At 47.8% G+C, this 24018-nt stretch overlaps 1 protein-coding gene across 3 annotated transcripts in view; it reads right to left on the bottom strand.

Annotated features, from left to right (window-relative positions):
- Positions 1 to 3817: 3817 nt before the first annotated feature.
- LOC135257562 (CYFIP-related Rac1 interactor A) overlaps positions 3818 to 24018 on the bottom strand; it is a 39553-nt gene continuing 19352 nt past the window's right edge. For 2 of the 3 annotated variants that reach the window (XM_064340409.1, XM_064340408.1), the window contains 10 exons: positions 16399 to 16478; positions 13364 to 13485; positions 10554 to 10659; positions 10150 to 10286; positions 9556 to 9633; positions 8544 to 8660; positions 8300 to 8379; positions 7837 to 7963; positions 7314 to 7384; positions 3818 to 7219 (listed from right to left, as the gene is read on the bottom strand). In XM_064340409.1, the coding sequence (XP_064196479.1) occupies positions 7156 to 7219; positions 7314 to 7384; positions 7837 to 7963; positions 8300 to 8379; positions 8544 to 8660; positions 9556 to 9633; positions 10150 to 10286; positions 10554 to 10659; positions 13364 to 13485; positions 16399 to 16468 (972 nt within the window). In that variant the 5' untranslated portion in view covers positions 16469 to 16478 and the 3' untranslated portion in view covers positions 3818 to 7155. Of the gene's footprint in view, positions 7220 to 7313; positions 7385 to 7836; positions 7964 to 8299; positions 8380 to 8543; positions 8661 to 9555; positions 9634 to 10149; positions 10287 to 10553; positions 10660 to 13363; positions 13486 to 16068; positions 16149 to 16398; positions 16479 to 24018 lie in introns of all 3 variants that reach the window. The other variant, XM_064340406.1, reaches the window with a different exon arrangement.

The following is a 24018-nucleotide window of genomic DNA, read 5'->3' as shown; positions in this document are numbered from 1 at the left end:
AAATAATATTTACCTGCACAAATACTTTAATCCAAGGTACTGCATAAGTAGACATGATGTACAGAGACATTGAATTTCACAAAAAAAGTCTTAATTCTACCAGACAAAACTGACACATCACCAAGTCATAAGCCTATGTCCTTACTGTGTGTGTGTGTGTGTGTGTGTGTGTGTGTGTGTGCATGCGTGCATGCTTGCGTGTGTGTATGTGACACATTTTTTCGTAATCTTCCCTTGATGCATTCAGTGGCGAACGGTAAGCCTGCACAAGTCAAGTCATTTCGAGAAAAGATTTGACTTGACTCAAGTCTTCTCTTCTTTTGGAAACTTCCAGAAGACTGTTTTTTTTACAGGAAGTTGGAGCTGTAAGAGGCCTGTGTGACCAACATAAAGACAAGTGTTGCCATGGGTATCCAAGCGTGCCCGGCAATGGAAACCAAACACGGGCGTATTTTGACTTTACGTGATCCATGCTTCCAGATGGAACCGTGCTGGGGCCTGATGAATGATAGTCACTACAGAAGAATGTTTACAGCAAAAACATCCTGGCCTTTCCTCCCCTCATCCTTAAGCTGAGCCAGTAGAAGCTGAGGTGGTCCTTTGCTGTTCAATGAGGAAGACTGTGCACACACACACATGTATGCACACATGCATGCATATACACACACGCACACACACACACACACACAGAATGCATGCATGCATACTCATACACACACACAGAATGCATGCATGCATGCACACTCATACACACACAGAATGCATGCATGCATGCACACACACACACACACACACCGAATGCATTCACACACACAGAATGCATGCACACACACACACACACACACACACACACAGAATTCATTCACACACACAGAATGCATGCATGCACACACACACACTGAATGCAGTCAATGCAAAAGCAGTGGTTTCAGACATCACCAGGTTTTTCCCTCTTGATTCAAGGTCATAGTATTTCTCTGTGTTGGGGATCCCCAGGAAAAGGGCACCAGGCAGTTACAGGACACCAGCTCATCCTGATTTGATATTTACGTGCAGGGGGGGCGATCCATTCTTTGAAAACGTCGCATTAGCATGACGCTCCAGACACTTTCGGTTTGTCACCGGTGTCAGGGAAGCAGACGCCGCCACCGCCGCCGCCGCCACTTCCTGCCCGGATCGATTCGGGATCCTGGGCGCGAGTCCGTAACCGGAGACGCCCGAGCGAGTCGTGGCGGCAGCGCCATCGATCCAAAAAACGAGCCGGGTCGCGTTTCTTCTGCTCAGCGCTCGCAGAAGACGGGCGGTACGTCTAGACCCCCTGTGCGCATGAGAGTGACCTACAGCGCTGTGTGCTGGAACCTTCCTCCAGAACGTCACGCAGTCGCTCGATGAGATGAGACGAGACCGGAGCTCTCGCTGTCTGTGAAGGCAAGCTCTATTTTTAATTTGGCAGTTAAGTTTTCCTTACCAGTTCAGTTTTTTTTCCCCCCTCTGGCAAACTGAATATTAGGCACGCAAGGCTTTCCTCCCTTTCTCCAACTTCAAATAGAACGAGCAGGAACGCAGTGACTGACCCTCCGCGATGTTTGCGCAACAAAAAAAAAATTTGCGCTTTCTTTTAAAATTCATATTTGTCCTCATTTGAAAAACATCAAAGGCTCGTCACAACTTTCGGTTAACCCAACGCGTTTAAGAAGGAGCGACAGATGGCAGCGGTTAAAAGCGAAAGAGTAATAGTCACCAGAGATTAAATTTTTTTTTTTTTTTTTTAAAGATGGCGGGCGCGTTTGTTCCCACAGATGGCAGCTGAATGTGGCCATGTGGCATCTAAATAACCTCTGACCTGGAAGCCTGGTGGTTGGAGAGGCTGGCTTGTTTCTCCTGACCCCCCTGATTAAATGGACTGCAATAGAGTGAGAGCACAACAGCCACTGCCAATGGAGTGCTTTGTGCATGTGGGCACTCAGGCCCCAGAGCAGGTCCTGGAGAGGTCAGATCCGACAGGCCTCCCAGACAGTAGACCTCTCTCTCTCTCTCTCTCTCTCTCTCTCTCCCTCTCTCTCCCTCTCTCTCTCTCTCTCTCCCTCTCTCTCCCTCTCTCTCTTCACAGCGGAAGTCCCTGCCCACGAGCCTCGGGAATGCAGGGCGAATCGGCTCATGGAAAAGGGACGCGTCAACAGATGGACAAAATCCTTCATATACGGTCCTTTGTGAAGACCTCTTCGCCGTTTCCGGCAAAGCATTTCCGAGCTTCGCCCCGGCCCAGTCGCTTACCGTCGTGCAGGTGTAGTCCTTCCACCTGCTCGTTTTGCCCCTGCGAACGCCCTCTACTAAGTGCTCATTCGCAGAACAGGTCATGGATATCTGGAGCCAAGAGGCTGTGCAGCAGGGCCGTTTTCCAGAGCCTAACCGTGAATAGAGTGTGCAGCCACAAACCACTGCATGTGCAGTTGGGTACTGCAGGAGTCACAGCTATTGCTCCTCCATCGCCAAATTTCTTATTTATCCCATTTCCACCCTCGTGAATCACACGGGTAATGTGATTATTACATGGGCTTAGCTCACCCAACCGCACCGCGTACCGATTTTATTCAGTTCGGCTTCACAGGCATTTTAATTCAGGCAAAAAAGGCTGGATTTGTTCCTGGATCCTGGAAATATTTTACCGCCTCTGTTGGGGAACTGAAGAAAAAAGTGATGACACATTAACTTCCCCACTGGAATGTGAAAAATCAGTGCTTTTAGAACAAGACAAACTGCTAATCGCCCTACATTTAAATGGCAAATTGCCAAACATAGATTTTTTTACCCACACACATTTCTGAAACGACAAATAAAATCGAGGCAGACTCACACACAAAAAAAATGTATACCATGAAGCTGGGTTAGGTCCTGGGTTAGTGAGTATAACTGGCATAATGCTCTGGAATTGTGTCTTTTGGAGGTAATGCAGTAGAGCCCATCTTTGTTTCTGAAGAGTGGCGGTCAACAGTGCAAGACCCTGATTTCAGTTTATCTGAAAAAAAACCCCATGCATTTTCTTTGCATGCTTTTCTTATTAGGAAAATGGATTTGCGCGGTAGGCATTCTGCAGGAAGTTCTGCAGCAGCTTCCTGTTTTGAGATTGTGCCAAGTCCTCACAGAGCCCTCTGTTCCTCCCAAACTTTCGTCATCGCAGATTAGACAACGGACTCGGACAGGAAATTATTCAAAGGATGCACAATCCCCCCCACCCCCCCACCCCCACCCCCAAGCCCTCTAATCTCATATAGCGATGGGTCCATTTATTCAAACACAATTACGAATATTACAGTTAATACGGTCATTTATCTACTGTGCCCCCCCAACCTCATTACTTTACTTATTCCAAATACGTTAAGTGAATAACTTGTCTGAATGATTATGGGGCTGTGCCAGTCTTAGCCAGCACACTTAACTCTTTAATAACGATAAACGACAAAACTAACGAAACTGTCGCCAAATTTCAATGACACAATGTGACGTTCAGTTATTAACATGTTTATTCCATTTAATCAAACATGAATATTTACCGTTTATAGCATCTGCCAGTGTGCACCTACACATTGACCGGTATGTTATTCCTATAGAAATTAATATATTGCAATATACTGAAACTATAGTAAGGTCTTAAACTATAAAATTATAATACATGCAAACAAAACTTTTCACACCATCCCACCTGACCACATTCCTTATGTATACTGTTGGCCCAACATTTTAACACTTGGCCAATAGCTGACCGAGACAACTGAAATCAGTATCAAATGAAATACAGAAAGCACGCAACACGAGCAGGAGAAATGTACCAATTTTTATTTTCAGTTCACACATCCATTCAATATGCAATATAAAGCAAAAACAAGGATAAACATTTAATCTTTTTTTCTTCCAAAATTACTTAAAGAACAGCATCAGTTAAAAACAAACATTTTTAATATTTAATGTAACCTGCAATTAGCTTATTTTGAACACATTTTAAAGGCGGCGTCTCTTAGCTACACTGGAGGGGATTTTACAAAACATTTTTGATGGGATTACTTCATTTGGTTCAACCATATGCACTGATCCAAGTTTTCAACTTACTAAATTAATATCATGGAAAAAATGCATTGATTACACAACATAGGATAGTGTGGGCGCACAAACACACACACACACACAACTAAAATTGTCTTATTAAATATCATGGGCATTGTATATACGGTGCGTATGTCTACATTTTGTTAGTTACGGCTAATGTTTATTTATGAAGCAAACGTATAGTAATTGTAGATTTTTAGTTTCAGTCTATACACGTGTGTAAATGCTGGAATGTATGAAGTGGTACATGGACGATGTGTGAAGCCCCAATGCCGACTTCAGGAGACACAAGTGGTTTTTGAAATATGACTGTAAAAAATGTACAGTTCATGAACCTTTCCATCACTTAATGCATCATTTAGTTGAAGGACACACAATTTTCAACAGCAATATCGACTTGACTGAAAGACCCTTCCCACTACAAATGATATCCAGCCCAGCATTGTCACTTCTATTTATTAGTTATTTTGAATAATTTAGGCATTTCAAATTCAGAACAACTTCATTTACACAATTTTCTGTTCTCCTTTGTGTTTTTCCATTTTCTTGTGGTTAATACTGTAATCCCTACTATTCCATTTCAAGATATATATTCCTGCATACAAAAGCACAAAGATCTTGGGTATCCACCTATATATAATGCCCCTTTGGTCAACAATTATCAACAGGAGATAATGGTATGAGAAGAAAAAAGAACACATAAATAAAAGTACACAGGTTTAGCTCAAGGCAGGTATCCTAGCATTTAGCCTCCATCAACCTAATGTAGTTTCCCCCATCTGTGTGAGCTAGCACTTCAGTCCTGTGAAAAAAACACTCTCATACTGACAAGTCTTCACACGTACAACTCAGATCATCAAAAGAAAAATAATATCTACGGCATTCAGGCTTGCTTTGGAAGGAACGACACCTTTTCAGGCTGCAAAAATGGCAGGTCAATTCTTAGATATTTTTTGTAAACCTTGTCCAGAGCACGCAGTGGAGATGCATGTCAGCCACTGGCAGGGACCAAAAAAAAAAAAAAACGGCTTTTACCTTTAAACTTTAAACATATTTAACTCTTACAGGCTGTGCATAAAACAGATTTAATTTCCTTTTACATTCTCTTACATTTTTAATTATCCTTTTTTGTTTGTATGTGAGCACATCATCGAAAATAGTTTTTTTAATGACCTATGAGATCACTTCTGCCAAGACAAAGCAAGGAACTCGATGCAAGCGAACAGCGGTGGCCGATCTCGTTACGCGAGTAAAACCTGGCGATTTAGCGAACGGTTCTGGATATCACAGAGCTTCCACACCACTGCTGCGGAGCCTCAATCCAGCAGGACGTCCCGGTCGATATAAATGTAAAGTTACGTTGGCTAAATCACCAGGGTAATTACACGCGCAAGAGCCTGGCTGGTTAGAAGACTTACTGCACGCAAACGGCCGTGCTTCAGTAGCTTTGATGTGCAGCCACGCAGTAAAAATAAACCTGCATAAACGCGATAGGTCCACACTTACTGCGACATCATCATCCTGTTATTATCGCCACAGACACTCAAAGCCATTTATCCACTAAGCCCCAACCTCATTACGTTTACTTATCCCCAAATACATTTAATACGCGAATAACTCGTCCAGATGATTATAGAGCCGTGCCAGGCTTAGCCAGTACATTTACTCAGAAAACTGCTATTTACGAACCGGTAAACAAGACTAATGAAACCTGTCGCTAACTTTCAATGACTGAACGGGATGTTTAATTATTAACGGCATGCTTCAACCCAGATCTGAGAAACCAAGACATCCTAACTGCAGCTACGCAAATTCGCAACTGCCATCAAGGGTACTGTTCAAGGCTGCAAAATGTCAGTCAGTACAACTTTGAGAAAAAAAAAATATAGAGTATGTATTGGCATGATGGAACTCAAGAATAGGCTACTCCCTAACATTGAGAGATGAGGCAGTTTAAAACTGTGATGCTGTTACAAAACCTGGCAAAATTTGTTTAACTTTTGTTTTAACTTTAACCACGAAACTAGATATAAAAAATTTCAAAAGCATATCCTAGCAACTGCTTTTAAACGTTGATCCGCTGTATCTTTTAACTGACGATCGAACGCTTAAAATGTCTTACTTCTCGCACTCGTGTGAAAGTTCTTATGGTCGGGCAGACCTGTTGGCTGCCTCGAGCAGGGGCCTTGCTTTGGCATTGTCAGGAGTCTCAACACGACGCGTGAGATTCAAACTCTGTCAGTGTGAGAACGGAGATAAAAAAAAACTGAAAAACCCAAAAAGTAGGCCACGAAACGCCGCTCATTCTTTCAACAGAGACAGGATGCTACACGCAGACAGGATACCTCGAGGGAAATATTACCTTGATCCACTTCATATCACGTTAAAAATACTTACTGTCACATTTTTTTATTTGAATTTAAAGCTGTATTTTCAAGCAATGCATTTATGTTAGACGCTGAAATATCACAAAAAAAACCAAAACAAAGCACAACACACACTCACACATACACACACAAAAAATCCACTTCTGCTGCCACATGGTTTAAAATGTAAAAAACAAAACAAAACAACAAAAAAAACATACACACATTTGGTACACTTATTTCTTGTGGCGCACACACCACCTTTCTTGTCAGTTACTGCTCACAGAAAACAACCATTTAAACACCAAAACTCACCAACAACACCTCAGTATGCAAGTGGTCACAGCTACCCTACTAGGCTTCTCAGATGACACTGAACAACCAGTGATTTCGCCTCTTGCAGTCTTTCACTTGCGGTAACCGGAGTAACGATTTCAAAAGTTGCAAGCGCCAAGCAATTTTGCATGTTTCAGTTTGTAAGGCTGAAAGGTCATTAATTTGTGCTTCGACAAACAAAGAGTATAGGCAATTAATTTCAGAATAAAGGTACATTTTCTATAAGTTTCAGTAACCTGGAGGGAATGACTATGTAAATGCACACAAGTATTAACACCGAGTCCTTAAATTATGTAAACATGTACATCTCTTGAGGTCAGAAACCGATCCTCTTCATATAAAAAAAAAAACGTTACTGAAGCATCGCTCTGACGGCTTTGGGGGTCGTCTCGTCGTTCAGGTGTTTCGTGGTGAACCTGAAAGTTGCACATGTTAATATTATTAATAGCTGGAAGTATTTAAGAAAGCAAACATCACTTTCAGCAAATGAAAGCAAATTAATTGACTTACTTCAGGGCATTGATAAGGCCTTCAACGGTTTCTGCTGGCTGATCCTTCAGGACTTTAATGCATCCCTTCATCTGAAGAGTAAAAATGAATAAACACAGCTTAAGCCTGGGAAAAGCATAAATCAGTACCTTAATAAAACATTATAACACAATCTATTAACATCCACACGAACACCAATAGCAATATTAACAACATCAGCAATGACTAAAATAATAGCCTACTAATAACACAAGTAATTATTGTCATTTCAACGCAAGCCAAAATGAGTATTATTACTGTAATGGAAACAGTAATATAATAATAGATTCTGTTGATAAAGTGCTTTCACAAACCCGAAGGCACAGTACAGACCGGGTTGTAACGTCAGTGCGTACGAGGCCTAAGAGGTGGGGCTTTCCCAAAGGGCCCAGGTGAGGTATGAGCTCTCTGTAGCAGCGGTTTGGGGGCGGGCTTTAGACAGGGCGGGGCAGGGTGCAGAGGTGGGGTCAGAGGCGGGGGGGGGGGCACACTGGCGGGTTCTCACATCGATTTTGGAGGACTTTGTGAAGGCGCCGGCGGGGTGGACGTGGTCGTACAGGATTATGACCCCCACCATTACCCGCATGCAGAACAGCAGGGTGTCCTCACTGTTGAACCGGCTGGTGTACTCCCTGCAGAAAGCACGGTAAAGGCCAAGGAATAAAATACACACATACACATAAAATACACACATACTGCCTACACAGAAATGATCTGTGTTTTAATGACATCACTTATCACCCCTATTCACACACAGAAGCACACAGACAAACATACACATATACACAGACGTGCACACACACACACACACACTCCCATCTTCCACCTCCCAGCATACACCCACAGGCACTCACCCCCTGCTTTGCATCTCTCTCCGCTCTCTATGGGATTGATACACTAAACCTCCCAATTCAGTAGAAATGGGCGGGGCCTTGCCCACGTTTCACGGGGGAGTGGGCGGGACTTACGGCGTCTCCAGCATCACCTTGCAGACCGAGGCCATGGTGCTCAGGCAGTCTGTGGTGTTCTCCAGGGGCAGAGTTTTATTCTGCAGGACCAATCAGAAAACACACACACAACACGAAAATGAGTCAGGAGTCAGGCGTCAGCGCAAACACTGGCACGTCCCTCACTGAAACTGCCACGATGACATACGATTCATAACAATATCGTTTTTAAATATGTTAATGTCACGTGTTAATGAGCAGCTACCTCGGACACGAACTGCGTGGTGGCCGTGCTCAGGGTCTTGAGCATGGGCGTGGCCTCGGCGTAGAACAGGGACATCCGGTTGGCCATCTCGTTGTTCACCTCGTTCTCGATGTCCAGCTGCCGAACACAGGAGAACAACGGAGTTTAAAATACAGCAACGCGCCTATTCTGTCAGACTCATTACTGTACAACCGCAACCATGCTGTTCTAAACCATTAACATAACTGGGCTTTTCTTAAAACTGTTAATAAACATATAATAAACATGTAGTAATCATGTAATAAGACTTCCGATTTTATTCATGGCCAACCATTTCTGGGAATTCTGGAGAGACCCCCCCAAGAGCTTTGGAGGAACTCAAAACAGTTAATTTGAACCTACAGTTATATAATAAGAAAATATGTTTATAAAGCACTTTTCATTTAGGTGGTATAATTAATGCACATTATCACATACAAATATTTTACACGCTCACAATAATTTTAGAGCAATGATATTTACATACTCAAGTTTATTTATTCTCATTACTTTGGTTGGTTTGTTGGACCCCGTGCGTTTGTCTATCTGCATCTGTCAATCAGTCTGTTACCAGGGCAACGTAAGAACTTTGAATGAAACAGGGGAAAACGATTGGCTGACAACAGCAAGAACCTGATATTTTACTGTTACAAGACACCTGAAAAGGACGAGAGAAGTATGTGATCTACTAAAGGCCTTCTTTCATAGCAGACGGCAGAATCATTTTAAGAGTTAGTAAGGCAATTAATTAAGGGCCACATTATTAATTACCCAGAAGGATGAATTCCCCATGGTAATGAGACCCCTAACTAGACATCACACAAACACACTGCCTCCACAACATGTGTTCCCACGTGTCCCAGGGGGATGGCCTGCGTTTCCCAACTTAAAAACAAGAGAGTAAGAATGCGCGCTTATTGATTGATGAGGTCAGACCGCCGAGCCAATCAGGGCTCGCCACCCGCCTACCAGGAAGTGAGACCGGCAGACTCACGTTCATGTTGTTTATCTTGTTCCGGCTAATGGTCCGCCGGTAGTAGCTGAAGTCGTTCTGGATGGCTGGGATCCTCATCTGAAGGGGGGGGGGGGCGGGCGGGATGGAGGAAAAAAAAGGGAAAACATTACAGTCAAATGAATACAGAGGTTTTAATGCAGGCCAACCGCAGGGCAGAAACCATTGGTGGGGTTGGTGAGGTTGGTGGGGTAAGTGGGGAACGCACATAATTTTGTCTAAACCAGCGGTGTCAAACTCCAGTCCTGGAGGGGTACAGTGTCTGCTGGTTTTCAGCATGTTTCAGGGCGAGTCATTAATGCAAGTCACTGATTGGCTAGAGAGTCCACACACTCCTTGCTCTCAAGGCCTTAATTGGCTGCTGACCGAAAAGAAAACACAAATAATCAGCAGACACTGCGGCCCTCCGAGGCCCTTCCTGTTTGACAGCCCTGGTGTAAGCCCGTTTCCTGTCTGGCGTCGTGACGCATTTAAAGTGGGGGTAAAACGAGCGGGCTGTGCGTGTTCGGAACACGGCGACGCGACGCGCGGGTTAAAACGCGGGTTTCGCGGCCGTTTGAGCGCGGGAAGGCGGACCTTGAGCTCGTCGAAGCGCAGGGTGAAGTGGAGGATCTCGGCGAACTGCTTGGCCAGGGCCTGCTCCTTCTCCAGGTGCTGGGTGGGGCTGAGGGTCGGACAGGTGAGCGCCTCCAGCAGGCTCTTCAGCGCTTTCTCTGTGTCACGAACCAGACGGAAAAAGCACATGTTACTTCACACGACATCACAGTCATTCAGCAGAGTCTCAACCACACTTACCCCGATTAATACAAGCCACTGGATCTAAAATGTTTTCATATCAGACCCAAATTAGAAATGCTTTTTAGTATCGGGACCCAATTAGAAATTTAGCACCTTTCCGGGGCATCACAAAGCAAGGGGGGGGGGGGCGGGCAAACCAAGAGGGAGACAGAGCGTGCACCAGACGCCCCCCAGGTACTGACCTAGCCGGAGAGAGAAGCCATAGAACTTCTTGAGGCGAATGACCAGAGGGCAGACTGAGTTCCAGGCCCTCTCCTGCATCAGCATGTCATTGGGGTTCTGTATGGCCTGAAAGCACAAACACACACACCAGTGACACACTTACCCCGATGAGACCAAGCTTTGAACACACACACACACACACACACCACACAGACGCAGTCATCACACCAGTAAACACTTAAAATAATAAAATCAAACTTTTTTCATCATTACAGATACTGAGAAGTTCACACCGATTGAGATGTGGTCGTGAATAAACTACTGCAGGTAGAGGCCAGTTTGTGCAACTTGCTGTCATTTGGTGCGACACTGAATGCCAGTGTGAAAAACAGGCTTCCCGAAAGTTCTGCCTGTCCTTACAGTGCTCCAGGAAACACACGGGCTCACACAAAGGGCCTCATTCGGACCGTTCCCCCCCCCCCCCCTCGCCCCACCCCCCCTCTCTCCGTACGGCTGAACTCGCATAACACCGCTGCCAGTCTGGGTCGGGTCCCCCAGGGGGCCGGCTACAGTAAAACGCTCAGCTTCGGGTTCTGCTTGGCGGTCTTTACCGCGTTACGGTTCAGGGGGGGGCTCCTGGTGGGACGGGAGGGTGGGGGGGGCGCGGCGTGTCATCTCACTGGGGCACCACCTTCAGGCACCGAATTCAAAACAAAGTGACCCGGGCCGACTCTGATCCCGCCGGCCCGACTCTGTTAGTTTAGCGCACGGCGGCGTTAGCGCCTGGGCTCGCGTTCAGAACTCACACGGGCTCCTTTTAGGGGCTCCTTCAGGCGTAGAGACGGCAAAAAAAAAAAAAAGATTTAAAAGGTGCAGTATGTAAGTTCGGAGAAACGAGCCACAGAGAGCTAGATTTGGGAAAGAAACGTTCCACTCCCTCCCCTTAGCTCTCCCTCCAAAGCGCTGTCCTGCTGGTAATTTGGGCAGATTTTACTCTGCCATTCTGGTTTTGTTTTCTGGGCAAATAGCTAGCTATAGCACCACCTCTGTGGTATCTCTACTCTTGACAGCTGTGCACGCGCAACTTGATTGACAGGCAGAAAGCTGTCCTAAGTGGTCGTTAATATTCAGGTGTGGTGAATTTTATAGTGGCCTATTTCAGAGCCTGGGGCAGTCAGAGAGACCACATTTTTTTTCTTAAAGCTTATAATTATTGGTATCTGTCGGGATGTGAAGGAAATTTAACCTAATATGAACATACATACATACTGCACCTTTAAGAAGTATGTAACAAAATAGCACAGCTACTGGAAATAAATAATTTGGAAATAACACGTTGTTGCAAAGGCGTTGTACTGCACCACGATAACAGCCTCATCTATTTCGCCCAACTCATTTGCACACCACCCACTGAACAGTTTGTTCGCGTAAAGTCACAGCTGGCATTTGTACGCCGAGCACGTTTCGCCTTCTGACGGACGCCGACACCGACGAAATAAACCCCGCCCACCTCTCGGCGCGGGCAATTCATGAGGCGTGACCGCTGCCGACGGCTCTCTAGAAGGCCATCTTTCCAACGGCGGAGTTTAAAGCGCTTTTCACCCCAGCAGCGCTCGTGAGCTGGTGACAGATTGACAGGTAAATTCATGCAAGCTGTTTGGGTCCCTAATTGCGCCTTCTTGCCAGGTGGCTGAGACGGTGTGTGTGGATATTTTTCTCCCCGACCGTTACGACGCGCCGGCCCCCGCCAACCACCCCCCCCACCCCCCACCCGCCCCCTTCCCCGAGGTGCGGATCAAAGGTTCGGCTCGCCAGCTTCGGCCATCTGCCCCGCCAAATGGGCGGGAGGTCCAGGGGTCAAGAGATTCGGGAATCCATTACAAGCCGGTCGATAGCTGGCCGGCTCCTGCTGGGAAGCTGCAGACCGGCGGCGGTGGCGGTCGGCAGCGGGGTTGGCGGGGTTGGCGGGTCTTCACGGACACTCCGAATGTGGCACAGAGGGTTCTGCCGCGGTAAACTATAAAAAGAACCCGTTAAATACCGCACCCGGGCTCTGGTGCCGTATCTGAGCCCGATAGCGTGACCTCTCCATACCGCGATAATGGAACAGGGGTGTCAAAGCACTCCCGAAAAATGGGTCAGACGCCAAGCCGGACCGGGGCTATTTCTGAATGGAGACGGTCCTTTTTTCTGGGGTGGGGGGTGGGAGGGGTTTGGGCACTCTAGCTGAGCTCTTGCATGAGCCAGGAAACCAGAGGAGGGTAATGAGGAAATCATAAGCACCGACTGCAAGATAAGCATAGCAGATGGGGACAAGATGCACGAACGCACACGAATACATACACACGCATACACATACGCACACATGCATAGCATACACATTAACAAACATACATACACATATTCGTGTACGTGTGTCACAACGCGTGCACACATGCACACACATTTACATACATAGAAAAACACAGGGGGTAAAAAGTTGTTTTTAAATCGTCTGAATACGGGAAGTTATTAAGGACACTTTCCCGCCTTCGTTCAGCATGAAGAACTCAGCTACATTTCATCTCCCCGCATGCTTCCTCTTCCAAGTCCATTCGATACAGATCCCCCCCCCACCCCCAGCCGCCCTCCCCCTCCCACACAGCATTACGATGACATCACTCCCTGGCAGGCCCCAAAGCAGGCCTCCCTTTCTTGTGTAATGGAGCCCAGCCGAGGTCGTGGGGTCGGGGGGCTGGGGAGTTGGAGGGGGGGGAGGGGTGGTGGGGGATTGTGGGGGGGGTTGTGCGTGTGTGGTACAGTAGCAGCAGACCGCTCTGCTCTGACATGCCTCTCTTATCTCCTGCCCGGCTCCCTTGTAGGCCTGCAGCCCGCAGAGGATGCTCTCAGAGTCCTGCAGGACCGCATTGACCTGGTTCCACACCTCCTTCTCACAGTCCGTCGGCTGTGCGTCTGGGGGGGGAGGGGGAGCAGAGACAAGAGTCAAGCGCATGCAACCCCGCACACCACACTGTGACATCAGCGTGTTCTGGAACGCTGTCTTTATTCCCATAGCTACCGATTGTAAAAATGGAACGCCCACAGGAATTCACTGGTGGAAACTGTACAGTGAAGCACACTGAGTAACAGCAGCATGGCGGTGTCCTGGTCGGTGGTGGACGTTTTTTTCAGAGATTTAAACCACTGCTGGTGCAGGGTGCTGTAGCACACGTTAGGTCCGGGTGCAGTTTAGCCGTATGTATGTGCATCCCAATTCATAGCCCAGGTGAGAATACATATAAAACCATGCCATGCTGCTTCATACACAACATTTATTAAATGTTTTATTAATAAGAATTTAAGTTTTTGAATTTTACATTCAGAAACCTTGCGCTGACTCAATATCCTCTGACAGGAGGTATATTCACATAAACTGCATCAACACAAAATGTAGTCTTACTTGTCATGTATCAATAACGGAATGTACAGGGTAAACTTGCATTGGAGAACACAGGCTTTCTACTTCATAGATGGGCAACAGAATTTTATCAAGCTTTAAAGTTGACATCAATAGCTCTCCTCATTTTTTTACATAGTCAATTCGGAATTTTAATCTAATACTATGCAAATGAATGCGACTACTACTAATAATAAAAATCATTAAAACCCAGTTTTGCATTTCCAAGTACCAACCGTTATTCAAAAACACTGATTTAATGTTTTCATAACGTCAATAATAACCTGCAACACTTCTATTATGAGAGCAACTGGAAAACTAAAAAGCATGATAAAATCCTATCACATGAGTAACAGACACTAACAGATACATTGTCACTAGGCAGATTACACAAAGCCAAACAGCTAAAATGAAGATGAATATAAACACACTGTAGATACAGAACATTTAGAAAGGTCTGTACAACATTAGCTTTGTAAGTCAAGCTTCGGTAAGCCTTTTCTCTGCAAATCTGTTCTTCTGGAGACTCAAAGGGTCACACGGTTTTGGCTTGTTTTTTTAGTGTGTTAGACAGTACTGGTATTCAGGTGTGAAATGGTTATGTGGAGAGACAGGGCAAAGCTACACAGCCAATACAGATGAGCACGCAGACAAACATGCAACCACAGAACCTTCACTCCATCAGATACTCCTGCTCCTGCTCAAAAGACTATGAAGGCATTATAACAAATCACACAGCTTAAGTAGTTCCCTATGTGAGCAATCATACATTTTATGAGTTTACCATCAATTAAATTAAATTGTGTTTATGGAAAACGTGTGAAGTTCCCTAATGTTCCCTTTAACACTAGAAAGGTTTAACAGTGAAGAGGTTGAGGACACCAAAACATAGAATTTCACACAAGAGTCCTTTAAAAAATAACAATACATTTTAAAACCCTTCTAGAAAACAAGACGTGACATTTCAAGGGGCTAATAAATAAATTTCTAATTTCAAAGAGCCAATGGAATCAGAATACAAAAAAAGAAATGGCATCCGTTCTATCACAAAATCAGGGGTGCTCGATTCCATAATTTCTCTCTGAATTTAAGGAATAGATTTCTAAAACAAATTCCCAAGAACTGCTGAGAACATGTTTGCTTTTTTAAGAGGCAGAGTGAATTATTCGCTGTGGACGTATTAGTCGTGCGTTAGTCATGAACACCACACAATGAAACGTGTCGAATAAGACATGTTAGCACGGCAATGGCAGTTACTGCTGGGCATCAGCACGGTGGCGGTTTTCATTGATGAAAATGATGTTACGATGGGCAGTAAACTGCGTCTGAGTCATGCGTATTTATGGGTCAATGCACCGCACAGCAAAACAACAGCCTCAGTATCCTATCAGCGGTTCGTCTTCAGTGAAGAGCCAATCAAGTGCAGTTACAAAACCAGGCTAGGATGAGAGAACCATCACAACGGAACCGATTTTTATCTGAGGGGGAACCACAGAAGTAAATGTTTTTTAATAAGGTTCCAAATACTATTTGTGTTCTGAAGAGTGGTCACACAGCACAGTTTTACTCGAAGCAGATGGGCGGCTCCCACTGGCACATTAAGCCGAATGAGGAACCGATTCCAGTAAGCATTACTCCGTGGGTTTAGAGAAAGCTGTTTACTGCGTACCTAAGCCAGGCAGGCTAATTAGGAAGCGTCCGGTACGCTACTGCACAACGGTGCAGACGGCCATAACGGCCATCTTCTGTAATCAGGAGGCGTCCACCTGCTGTTGCTTTGCTGGGGTGCATTTCCCAAAAAAAACCTTCAACGGCTCCTGCATTCCCATAAAGACACATGCCAGCTGTTAGTAGCAGAGAGAGAGAGAGAGAGAGAGAGAGAAAGAAGAGAGATACAGATAGAGATAAAGAGATTGAGACAGTGACATACAGAGAGAGAAAGCAATAGACAGAGAGTGACAGAGAGAGACAGAAAGCGAGAAAGAGAGAGAGATAGAGAGAGAGAGAGAATGCAAGAGAGAGAAAGAGACAGAAAGCGAGAGAGGAAGAGAGCGAGGGAGACAGGAGGAAACTCAGGCCAGGCAAAAAGCTGTGCTCACTTTCAAAGTCAAGGAAAAAGTTTGGCCCCTGCTCTAGCTCTGTGCAGGTGAGAACCTTTAACAGATTCCCCATTTGGTTTCTGAAAGAGAGAAGGGGGGAGAGAGAGAGAGAGAGAGGTGTCTGGTGTTGTGAGCGGTAAATCACAGATCGAGCGTGGGAGTGGGGGGGGACGGCCCCCCTTCCGTACGGCGGCGGGAAGCCACGCCCCCCCGCGTTCTGAGCGCCGTTCGAGGGCCGACGCCATGGATACGAGCGCCCTGCTGGTGGGGGGGGGGGGGAAATCACAGAGGTTATTTGAACACACTTCCCCGTTCCGTCGGCAAACTTACTTTCGAAGTCCAGGAAAAAATGCGGATAGTTTTCAATTTCCCTTGTAAGGACTTTAAGAAGATTACCCATCCCAGCAAACCTGATCGAAGATACAACGATAAAATGAACAACACAAAAACAAACATTCAACGTCAGACAGCCGCAGAGCTGAAAGGGCACAACATCACTGTACTTAAAACTGTCATCCGTTTTCAAAAGTATAATTACACTGACAGATTTACTCTGACACTGCAGTGTCCATTTGACAGTTGGCAGTATTTCACTGTAGCATCGCTAGCTCATTCATTTTAAAAATGCGCACAGTCAGTTCTCGTCACTAAAGCCATTTTTTATTTTATTTTATTTATTTATTTTTTTTTACAACAGGTACCAACACAAACTTACCTGGGGGGGGGTAAAGCCTGTGACACCTGACATGGCAAATGTGGACTCCCATTTCAAACCCACCCCACCCAACCGACTAGCACTTTTACAGCGTTCAAAGCGAGCAAAATTCCCAAAAACGTCTTTTACTCATTCAGACGAACGCGAAGCGGCAACGGTAATTGTGCGGTCACATCGCCGCCTTCGCTTCCTTCGCGTGACGGCAGCTGCCGACCGACTTTGCGCCTCGAGCGTTCAGGAGAAACTCGAGGGGCGTCGCTGTTACTTCTGTAAATACTTCGAATGACTCGCACTTCAAATTTTTTAAACGAGGCATCTTTAATCTTTTAGCAGCGGCTCAACGAGAAGGAAAAACCAGTCAGGGTTTTAACACGAGCCGCGCAACAGACCAGAAAGTGGCAAAAACCAACAGAGGTTGTTTCATCACATTTGCATTTCAAATAAAGTTTTCTTATTTGAAATCAGAGGCAGTGTAAAACAAACAAAAAAAAAAAAAAAGTTTACTTTTGGGGACACCAGTGAATGATTCAATCTGTTCTCTGGTCCTTACCTTTTGAGTTAAGTTCACCCGCTGCGATTTATCTCTCATATTTATGACACGAGACACATTTATAGAGCATCCAGACCGATTTCATCAACCCTTTCATTTTCCAAGCGGTGTTAAAATATATCAAAAAAGAGGTTTACCTGGCCCAAAAAGGTCACTGCTCTAACGGAGGCTTCCGGAACGTTCAGGCGATTCTGCGAAAAAGGCGGAGCTCTTCCTCGTGAAGGGGAACGCAGCCCCGCCCCAAAGGGACCGTCTCAAAGACTGAAATACAGCGCCTGCAGAGAGGACGCGCGCAGACAGTCCTGCCGGAGGGTGTTTAAATCACACGGGAGGGCCTCGGCTGCCCCGCCCGTAAACAGCGCGGCTGCCTATCTCTGACACACGGCAGTAAATACGCAGCCAGGAACATCAAACGGCAGAATCCAAGCGTAACGCGCCGTCCGGACTCCCCAGAACAAGCCTCCCGCAGTCACACGCACGGCCTCTGCGAAAGTCTTTCGGCAAAAGAATATTTTGTGTAATTACTGCTGAATTAAAAAAAAAAAAACAGAAAAAACTCATTTCCACACATAAAGGCCCTCGCATTAAACGAACTAGCCTAATTTCCATAAGAATGTCGCTCTGACTAACGAGCCTGCCTAATTGACCCAGTGTGTCACTTAGTCAATTGAGAGAATGAAAAGCTAGAAAAAATGACATCACAAAGGCCTGAGGCTGATGAATGGATCGAACCCGACACGCTTGACACCCGTGCAGTTGAGTATCTCCCACGCGAGGATCTCAATCACCTTTCATTCCTGATCAGATACAGCTTATCTAAGGTGCTCTCCTGGAAAACCTGTCCTCAAATTTCCATTAAACGTCTCTAAGAGGAAACACGATCAAAAGATAAACGTTGGAGTTGGACAAACTCGTTGCTCGAACCTTCAGCTGAGCAGATAATGGAGTGCAATTAGCGAAACCGACGTTTGCGCGTTAAAAAAATCAGAGCCAATACAAAGCCGTCCTGTGAACATTTACCTACAGGCCTGACGGGCAGAACCAGGCAGGCCAAAGCCGTCCTGTCCGGCAGCCTAATTTGGGACGGGCGGCGGCTCCTTGCTTCGGTGTCATAGCGGGATGCCCGTTGACAGCGGGGAGACACCGGACCCTGCGGGGGGGTGCCCAATTCGAGACGCCCCGGCTCTTACCGCGTACGTTGCGTTTAAACAGCGGTTAATCGCTCAGGATCGTTTTCATCAGGCTGGCGCAGAGCTCGGGCCACAGCAGACACATTGCAGTTTGGGGGGTGGGGGGTGGGCGCAGGTTATCGCACACGAGACAGTGACCATCGCGCCGCTGCGTTGACAGCCTCTGCGGCGCTGCGCGGCGCATTTCCTGCGCTGCAGACGTCTTGCGCTTTACTGCTGCGGGACTGCTGCGGCATGCGGAGACAGGCTGGAACGATGCGGTGCGCTTGTGTGGCTCTGTGGAAAGAGTAAGGCTGCCCTCTGCTGGCTGAAGCGCGCGCTGCAGCCGGGACGAATCGCGTGGAGGAATCTAAATGTCAACACTGTTTCAAACGAAAATGTCAGCAAAGTTTAGCACGGCTGAGCGAAATCTGTTCACTCAACAATGATATTCTGACAGCTCACCAAAAAATCAGGTTCTCACTGTCGGCCAAACTTGGCATTGTGTACAGTGCTGGAAAAACACACACACTGGTTATAACCAAGCCTACACTGCAACCAGACGTTGTCTGCGTGGATCTGTAGTGACGCATACAATCTTCTTTTTTTGGATCAGCAGCAGTGTTCCTGAACAGTAACACATAACACACTGAGCATTCCTCGCAAAGGCAGATGGGAGGCTGTTTGTGTGAAGTCTTAACCGCAGGAGGCCCCGAGCGGTAGTGGCGGTTATAAAGGGCCCCAAGCAGCGGCAGTTAAGACCCAGAGCGGCGGCCACGGCTAAGGCCCCTGAGCGGCGGCGGCGGCGGCGGCGGCGGCTGAGCAGCGGCGGCGGCGGCGGCGGCTTCTAAGACTCGGCGGCGGCGCAGCCGTTTACTGCGCGGCTCAATCAGCTGTGCTCACGGGGGCGATAACGCGGCGGGACACACAATGCTTCCTGTGTGCGCCCCGCACAGGCGCCCCCTTTCACGCGCCTCCCTCCCGCGCGACGGCTCGCCCATTACCGCGCGCCCCGAATTTTACGAACGCGCGGAATAACGGACGCTTTCTTCCGCGGGCCGACGTAAATCACACACTCCACACAAAAGGAAGCGCGGACGCTCTCACACACATTTCTCACGTTTCCGTCCCCCACTGTGAGGCCATAAGCACACATTTTAGGGGAAAGGGGAAAAATCCAGACTTTTTTTTTCTTTTTCTGACAGTACCGCTCAAGCATTTAGGCCAATTACTCGCCAAGATGAAGTGCATCAACTCCGCGACTACAAAAAGACTGGCACGCACCAGTTAGGTCATCCACAGCGGATCTGCACTGAATTTCAATCTTCAATCACCCAGCACATTTCTCTCTCTCTCTTTTTTTGTGCTTTTTTTAAGTAGCTGTCTCATTTCAGCCGGTGATAAAGTCACGCAGAGTAACTGGAGCGTGTTAAGAGAGGGTCACGCTTCTCTGAGCCCACCCAAAACTCACACTCCGAATGTGAGCCGCCGGTCGGCGCTGAAGGAGAGCGCCGATAGAGCCGGAGACATCCGGCGGGTTTTTGAAGGAGGGGAGGGTTTTTGGCGGGAGGGCCGTGTCACTCAAGGAGCTGCCGTCAAAAAGACCCCTTTCGCGGCTCTGGCGGGAAGCTGGCCGCGGCGGTGGCGGTGCCCGGGGGGGGGGGGGGTCCCTCCGCCAGTCTGCTGGCGGCGCGGGGCTGGGGCCTGGCACTGCTCCCTGCCCGCCAGCGCCCGGGCAGAGCTGGCACTGAGCTGGACGGGCGTCCGGCCCGTTTCCAGAGGGGGGACGGGGGAGGTTAGGGGGGGGGATTGTGGACACACACAGACTCACGCTGGGCGTTAAGAATAATTGGCGGGGAGCGTGGCGTCTGTTCGGGGCTTCTTTTGTGCCGTCGGGCGGCGGCGGCGTTTTTGGCGGGTTTTTAATGAAAGGCGACGTTAGCGCGGGAAGGCCGCGCGGTACGGGGGCCTGTTCGGCTGGAGACCGGGCGGCCGGCGAGTCTGTGCCACCGCGCCGCGCCCCCGGGGTGCGCCCGTCTTATCCCGGTGCCTGGGGGGGGGGGGCGCGCTTTGGCCCCGCTTCCTGTCTGTGCCGAAATTCGCCACGGCGAATTTAACGCCCATGCAAATGAGGACGTCCGACGGCGCTCGCCTCGTCCGCTCCAAGCACGTCCCGGACACCCAAAGAGCAAAAAAACTGCACAAGACCGGATCCCCCCCCCCCCCAAATACGCCCGCCATGCCCCTCTCTCCAGCCTCAGACAGGCGAGTGGCTGCACTTTCCTGAGGAATACCCACGGGACGGGACGGCTTCCACGTCGCCAGGGTTACCGTGACTCGTAATTACACGTGAAGAGTGCTTCAAAGGCTCGTCTGAGCTGCGTAACTGGCGGGTTGGGGGACGCCCGCGATCGAACCCGAGCGTAATGACCGCTCGCGAGCACAGCCAGGCCCTGCGAGGGCCACCCCGACTCAAACACACAGGGGCTTTAACGGGCCAGCGCTTTAAATACGCCCGCCTTTACGGGCCAGGGGTAAAGGAGAAAGTTCAGCGATTCGTTTTCCTGGAAACTGGAACCCGTGCAGCTGGGGGGGTGTGAATAATTGTTTTTTTAAATCATCATCATCAAGGTTGTTCCCATTACACAGGAATATCTGTAGGGCGTCCCACAAAAGGTCTTTCTTTCCTTTATTAACATTATGGTTCAGTCATGTGGGGTTTCAAAACAGCCGCATTAGCCGCTGAGTTATGGGACATTTGCAGCACACAGAGCGCGGCGAGAGGGAAAAAAAGAAAAGGTAAAAAATGAGTGCATGAGCTTTTTCAGGACACAGATGATATGTGGGGCAGCCGTAAAAACCTGCCGACACCGCCTTCCTCCAGGACCACTGCTCAGAAAAGCCATTACACCTTAAAGAGGCTGACCCAAAATACCTTCTGCCCGGCAACCCGAAGCACACGGAAACAGTGTGAATTTCCACTGCGTGCTGCAAACACACAGAGCCTGGCTGAACCTGAAGCCCTCCACAAAGACAAAGATCCAAGAGTGCGAGCACCAGACAAAGATCCAAGAGTGCAAGTATGAGACAAAGATCCAAAAGTGTAAACATGAGACAAAGATCCAAGAGTGCGAGCACCAGACAAAGATCCAAGAGTGCAAGTATGAGACAAAGATCCAAAAGTGTAAACATGAGACAAAGATCCAAGAGTGCGAGCACCAGACAAAGATCCAAGAGTGCAAGTATGAGACAAAGATCCAAAAGTGTAAACATGAGACAAAGATCCAAGAGTGCGAGCACCAGACAAAGATCCAAAAGTGCAAACACCAGACAAAGATCCAAGAGTGCAAGTATGAGACAAAGATCCAAAAGTATAAACATGAGACAAAGATCCAAAAGTGCAAACACGAGACAAAGATCTAAAAGTGTGAACATCAGACAAAGATACACAAGTGCTATGCTGCAGGATAAGGGCAGGACAGCACAGAACAGCCGTCTGGAGCAAGTGGGCTGAACAGCTGTGGGTTTGAGTCTCAGGAAGTATGTAGGTGCAGGACCCTCGGTAATGGACGCCCCCGAGTTCAGACTGCGGTAACAGGGTAGGCCTAGAGTACAAGACGATTGAAAGTATTGAGGAAAACAGGAAAGTCAGCCTAAACCTCATATACACATCCTTCTGTCCAAGCCACCAACACACACCCTGTCAAAATTACAGGGCTCACACCAGCCACAGAAAAATGAGTAGATGCTGATAACCAGTTGTAATGAATTAATGAAAGGCTATACTGATGTGTGTGTCATGTGGTTTGACTTTATAAAAGGAAAATTATGGTTATTTATTGACAATTCCCAGTTAATCTACGGAAAAATAGGTTTTAACCCAAGCTTTAGGAATTAGCATACTGAAATGTAGTTATTTTTCTTGTAGCTTTTTAAATTGTGTTTAAAGGGGTAAAAAACAATATAGAGTAGTCCATCAAAGTAAATACTTTAAAACGATTCCCTGCAGGCTATATGTGGAAAATTGGCTGGTTTTACTAGCATTCTACATTCCCGGCATGACTGAAATGTTGAGATTGCACTACTAAGCCTTACCACCAGGTGGCGGTACTGTAACACAGAAGTTGCAAGTCGGCCAAGGACTAGATTAGTGGCAGTGCTCAAAGGCCGGATCAGGCCTGTGAGGCAGAAACCCAAGCCCATTTAATTCCCTCAGCTCACCTCAGATAAGAGTCCCCAACTCCCAAAGAAAAGCTGCTCGGAAAACCTGCTCCAAAGCTGCAGTCCTTGCAGTAAACTGGAAATATGTGGACTTATTACAAGATTTAAATGATATGTGCCATTATATTTTCACGTATGTATCATATCGGTTCCATTTCTGGCAAACCCCCGCCAAAACACACACAGCTAACCAGCTCAGTGGTACTGCTGCGGTCCACGGTAAACGTCACCCGCGTTCCTGGTAAAAACAACAACAGCAATGCGCGCGGCAGGAAGTGCGTTTCTGGGACGAGCGGCGCTGGTCCGATGGAGCGGGCGAGCGACCCTTCGACGGGAGGTCAGATCCATAAGTCAGAGCTAGCACGCTAGCACGCTAGCACGCTAACGGCCTGGGGCTCACGGTGCCCTTCCCGGCTCCGGCCTCTACCGGTTATGTCATCAGCGGAAAAACCTCCACACCACAGCTTCCTGGACCATCACGCAAGTCACATCTATGTTTCCACGGCGACGGGGGGCCAAACTTTGTCCAGTTGTGAACATCAGTCACCGGGGTGGTTTAGCATTATGGTTATCACCAGGGTCACCACCCCCGAATTGCATCACTACCATACGCAAACCTAAAAGCGAGATATGAAAACACAGCGGTTACTGGTTAGGCACACCACCCGCTCTGCTACAGCATGCTAATTCACTGCCACGGGTCTGTGCTACAGCCCCACTGAAGCACAGCTGGGCTGTAGCACATTCAGCAGTGATTCTGCACCCCAAATCACTTTTTCAGGAGAATTCCTGTGACACTCCCGAACGTCACAATGCACAGCACCACGTCATGGTGGGTTACAGACACCACCCAGCACCCACCCACAAGAGCGGAGAGACTCCATACAGGTGCTTCTACAGGGACTCCACAGAGCAGGGCTGCCCAGCCCTATTCCCGGATATCTACAGCCCAGGAGAAAAGTTTGAAAGCCCCTGACGTAGACAGACAGGTGGTGCAGACGTGCTCTCCAGCTCCTCGTGCTTTGAGCAAGCGCAGCCTGGAGGGCGTCACGATTGGACAGCGTCACGGCGACGCCCAGAAAGGGAGGAGCTCCTCCACGTCCCCAGGCCACGCCCTTTTAATCTCTTCTACAAATGTGGGCGTGGCTGCTGTGCAGAATGACAAGCAGCCACACAGCGTAACACCACACGCACAAGCTGCGTGCGGGTACAAAGCATCCCCCCCCCCCCCCCCTCCAACGCGCACTCCGTCCCATATGCTGGAAGCAGGTCGCGTGCGGTGGGTCCTGTATGAT

This window comes from Anguilla rostrata, chromosome 6 (genome assembly GCF_018555375.3).
Source record: "Anguilla rostrata isolate EN2019 chromosome 6, ASM1855537v3, whole genome shotgun sequence".
NCBI classification, from domain to species: domain Eukaryota; kingdom Metazoa; phylum Chordata; class Actinopteri; order Anguilliformes; family Anguillidae; genus Anguilla; species Anguilla rostrata.
The sequence above is the reverse complement of the archived record's forward strand: the minus strand, read 5'-3'. Positions and strand labels throughout refer to the sequence as shown.